The 4,256-nt window shown below is 42.3% G+C and overlaps 1 protein-coding gene across 1 annotated transcript; it reads left to right on the forward strand.

Annotated features, from left to right (window-relative positions):
- Nucleotides 1-797: 797 nt before the first annotated feature.
- On the forward strand, nucleotides 798-3,118 carry LOC104950547 (CAD protein-like; the record flags this gene model as incomplete). The annotated part of the gene is made up of 3 exons (XM_010777085.1): nucleotides 798-979; nucleotides 1,440-1,611; nucleotides 2,933-3,118. Coding segments are annotated over 3 exons (540 nt in total), but the record flags the coding sequence as incomplete, so codon positions are not given.
- Between the last annotated feature and the right edge of the window lie 1,138 nt (nucleotides 3,119-4,256).

The raw sequence follows: 4,256 nt of genomic DNA on the forward strand, positions 1-4,256 counted from the left end.
CACACCGCAGTACTTTTCCCACTTTAGTTCCGATATTGTTCCGAAATGTCGCGTTCACAGAAAAAAAAATCCGGAACAAAGATTAGTTCATGAGAACCTTTTTAACCCTTGCTAGAGAGCAGGTACTTTCATGGGAGAAAAAGGTTCCTATTTCTGATTGGCTGGGCGGATTGCAAACTACGCCCCGTAAAACTCCCAAAAAGTTTTGTGAAGCCGCCATTTTATTTGCTGGCATTAGCATTATTAGCATTAGCATTATTAGCATTAACCCAGCACACCAACGGAGAGAGAATAACTTATGGCAACACAAAATAAAACATGGGAGCGGTGGAGATGATGAGGAGGTGTCGGCGTTCTGGCTATTTACTCGGAACAGCAGCTTCTACTGAAGCCAGTCCCCAACTCCGGGGACTTCCGGCCGGGGACTTCGGGTGGCAGTATACGGCGTGAAGTTGTTTGCGGCCTGCCAGTAAACCCAAAGCAGAAGAAGAAGAAGTGACGTCAGCGCTTTCATTTACCTAATCCACCCTCAGGAACTTATTCCGGTGTGAACGCGTACGTGTACTTAGTTCATGAGAAGTAAAGAGTTCTGATGAACTAAGTACAGCAAAGTACTTGGTGTGAAAGCGCCTATGTATATTTTCTACTTTCTTGTTTATTTCTAGTCTTTTAGTTGTTGTTGTTATGTCTTTTTATGCTGCTGCAGCACAAACATTTCCCAAATTGGGATCAATAAAGTAGTTCTTATCTTAACACGTGTACACTATACTGCAAACAGTCCTTTTTTTTACACCAAGACATGTTTTTGTTGATTACTTCTCCTCTGATTGTCTCCAGGAGCCCAGAGTTTTCAACCCCAGCGGTAGTTTGAGGATCACAGTGGTGGACTGCGGCATCAAATACAACCAGATCCGCTGCCTGGCTGAGCGGGGGGCCTGCGTCACTGTCGTACCCTGGGATCACCCGCTGGACAGCAAAGGTCCGTCACACACCGCTAATAATGGACTTAAATTGTACTAAGGTGCCGGATATGGAGGAGCACACTGGTGAAGGGTTGCTTTAAAATCAACGACCAATGGTTTGCAAGATATCTGCATAATTATGGTTTACATTTGCAGAACTTATAACCACAATATGGGACAGCTGTGCTTTTGTTTGTTTTAAAGAAACTTCCATTAGTGATTGAATCATTCTACTCGAGTCAGTCATTAAACCCTCGCCTCTAAACTCTCATATAATTTTTTTTAACAAGTTATTAAAGAAATAATTGTTTATGCAGCTTTAAATACTACCAACTTAAAAGTTAGATGTGTGAAATAACCAGAAAAGCCAATAACAGGCAGTTCACATACTGTATGTCAGCAGTGGGGCACAGTTGTAGTCCAAACTCTATTATTGATAAAGGAGGCATCATTGTTTCTGTTTTCTGTCTTTTCTAGATTATGACGGCTTGTTCATCAGTAACGGCCCCGGGGACCCCCTGCTGTGTAAGGCCACCATCAACAACATGAGGAAGGTGGTCTGCGTGGATCATCCAAAGCCCGTTTTCGGTATTTGCCTCGGACACCAGCTGCTCTCTCTAGTCATCGGATCCAAGACCTTCAAGATGAAGTTAGTACCTCGAACTGTGCACTCTGCCATTTTTAAAACTGAGTTCACACAGAAGTATTTGTACTACATTTTGACATTTATTTTAACGAGCAAAGTGTCCAATTTCATTTGAAGCATACTGTTGCTATGCACTCACATCTGGAGCTTCAGTCGGTCTCTTGCAAAGCGTGTAGAGGATTTTCAGAACTGGACAAAGACAGAAATGTGGCCTTGGTGACCTGAACCAGGGAACCTCTTCTAAATCCCTTTTCTCTCTCCTGAAACACCAACATCATTCCCGCACTTGTTCTGTGTGTGTTGGGATGTGAACGGCGGCTTTGTGCTGTTCTCAGCAGTCTGGCTGAGCGGTGCTGTGTTGTTATGAGAAAGGCTCAACAAACAATCCGCTATGCAAGACAAGCCGCTCCTGTCCTCGCTGCAGAGTCACTTCTGTGAGCCTCCAGAGCTTTATCAGGCTCCGTGTGAAGGTCACAGCCGACAGAAACTGTTCCCACTGAGCGTAGGAATGTTGTTGGCATCTCGATAAACACAGGAGTTGTGTGATTGCGTGGAAATGCAGATAATACAATAATTGGCAGGGCTGCTTCTAAAAAGCTGCAGGTATTTCATAATTGGACCCCAGTCTCTTTACCTGGAGCTCAGTTTGAAACCCAATCTAAATGTTTTTTCAGTTATACAATCGAGTCGAGCCCTTTTTTGCCAAAACACACATTATTTAGCATGTCAACACTATGTACAATTCTATCTTTGAAATGAAACAGATCTGAAGGACTTGTGTCCCTCAGGAAGTTGCTTGTTTAAGATGTTTGTTGTTTGACTCAAAAATCGTTTGTTCTCAAAACTCAATTGGAAAAATGTTGCATTTCCACAAAGATAACATTATTAAAATGCATTTTCTACTTGTAGTTTGTAAGATTTATACTTTTATAAGTAACAGAACTCCCAAAATGCTTGTAAGATAATACAATTCTTTAAAATAGAAACACAGGTGTTTGTTTCAAATAAAGTAATGTATGGTTTGACAGATATGTGTTTGTTGGTGGTCATTTGTCATTTTTAATGTTTTTGACGGCTGATATTTAGAAATATAATCAAGTCTCATTTGGCATTAATGTATAGGATGTATCCATTAAAACCCAGAATGATACGACAAACACAACTACTACCAGAAATAATGTGCACTCGTCGGCATTAGGACCTTTCCATCCACGACACCAAACGGAAAACAGTAGTAATAAAATATCTGAACTTTTCCTGTTAATCTTCAAAACAAACCAGAGTATAATCCCACATATGTAATTCTTTCTCTCTCATCTCTTAGATATGGTAACCGTGGCCACAACCAGCCGTGCATCCACAAGGGAACGGGGCGCTGCTACATCACCAGTCAGAACCACGGCTTCGCGGTGGACCCCGACTCTCTGCCCGCAGACTGGGACGTCCTGTTCACCAACGCCAACGACCACACCAACGAGGGCATCGTGCACAACACCAAGCCCCTCTTCAGGTAACGCTGGGACCCTGGGGGATGTTGTGGTGGAAACGTACTGAAAGTGTCTCGTGAATCACGTTTTCATTCCGAGCACCTGTTGACTCCCTTAAAAGCAAACTCCCACCCAACTCTCTCTTCCTTGTAAACTAATTTCCATCACCTAGTTTCCGTTCATCATTACCATCACTTCAGTCACATGCTTTTATCACATGGCAATCCTTATGTTGATGTATTATGTTTCTATCATTTTTATGCTATGACGTTTGTATTTTGTTTTGTTTGCTTTGAGGCATTTCTTGTGATTTGGGGCTATAATAAATCTTGATTTGATTTACTCAGACAAACCAGTAAATAATATAAAATGGTGAAGAAACCTTTCCATTAGCCGCTTTCACACAAAGTACTTTGCCGTACTTAGTTCCCAGCACTTAGTACAGATCACGTTCACACCGGAATAAGTCCCTGAGGGAAGATTAGGCAAATGAAGCTGCTGACGTCACTTCTTCTGCTTTGGGTTTACTGGCAGGCTGCAAACCACTTCACGGCGTATACTGCCAGCCGGAAGTCCCCGGAGTTAGGGACTGGCTTCAGAAGAAGCTGCTGGGACTCCCAGCAGCTTCTAATGAAGCCTTCCGAGTAAATCAACAGAACGCCGACACCTCCTCATCTCCACCGCTCCCATGTTTTATTTTGTGTTGCCATAAGTTAGTCTCTCTGCGTTGGTTCGCGGGGCTAATGCTAATAATAATGCTAATGCCAGTAGGGATGTCCCGATCACCTTTTTTTGCTCCCGATCCGATTCCGATCATTTGATTTTGACAATTTACCGATACCGATTTTTCCCGATCCGATCTTTATGCAATGCATTAAGAGAAGAAAAGCGTTCAAGTTGTTCCTTAAGGTTATTTTTTTATTTAAATGGGATATTCTATCCAACATGGATATAGCTTCTTTTTTTCACAGCAGCATTGGATCAGTTCAGTTGTGCAGCATTGGATCAAAATAAAGCTTATCAGTACTCGTTAGCTTACTGCTACAATTAGACACTGCGCCCACTCTGTTGGCAGATTTGAGAGAAATAAGCAACCAGGTCTATGAAAACAAGCCCCAAAGAAGCAACACATACATGATGTTCTGTCATTTGAAATCAAAA

Source organism: Notothenia coriiceps, unplaced genomic scaffold (assembly GCF_000735185.1).
Source record: "Notothenia coriiceps isolate Sejong01 unplaced genomic scaffold, NC01 NC01_scaffold00017752, whole genome shotgun sequence".
Classification (NCBI taxonomy): Eukaryota; Metazoa; Chordata; class Actinopteri; order Perciformes; family Nototheniidae; genus Notothenia; species Notothenia coriiceps.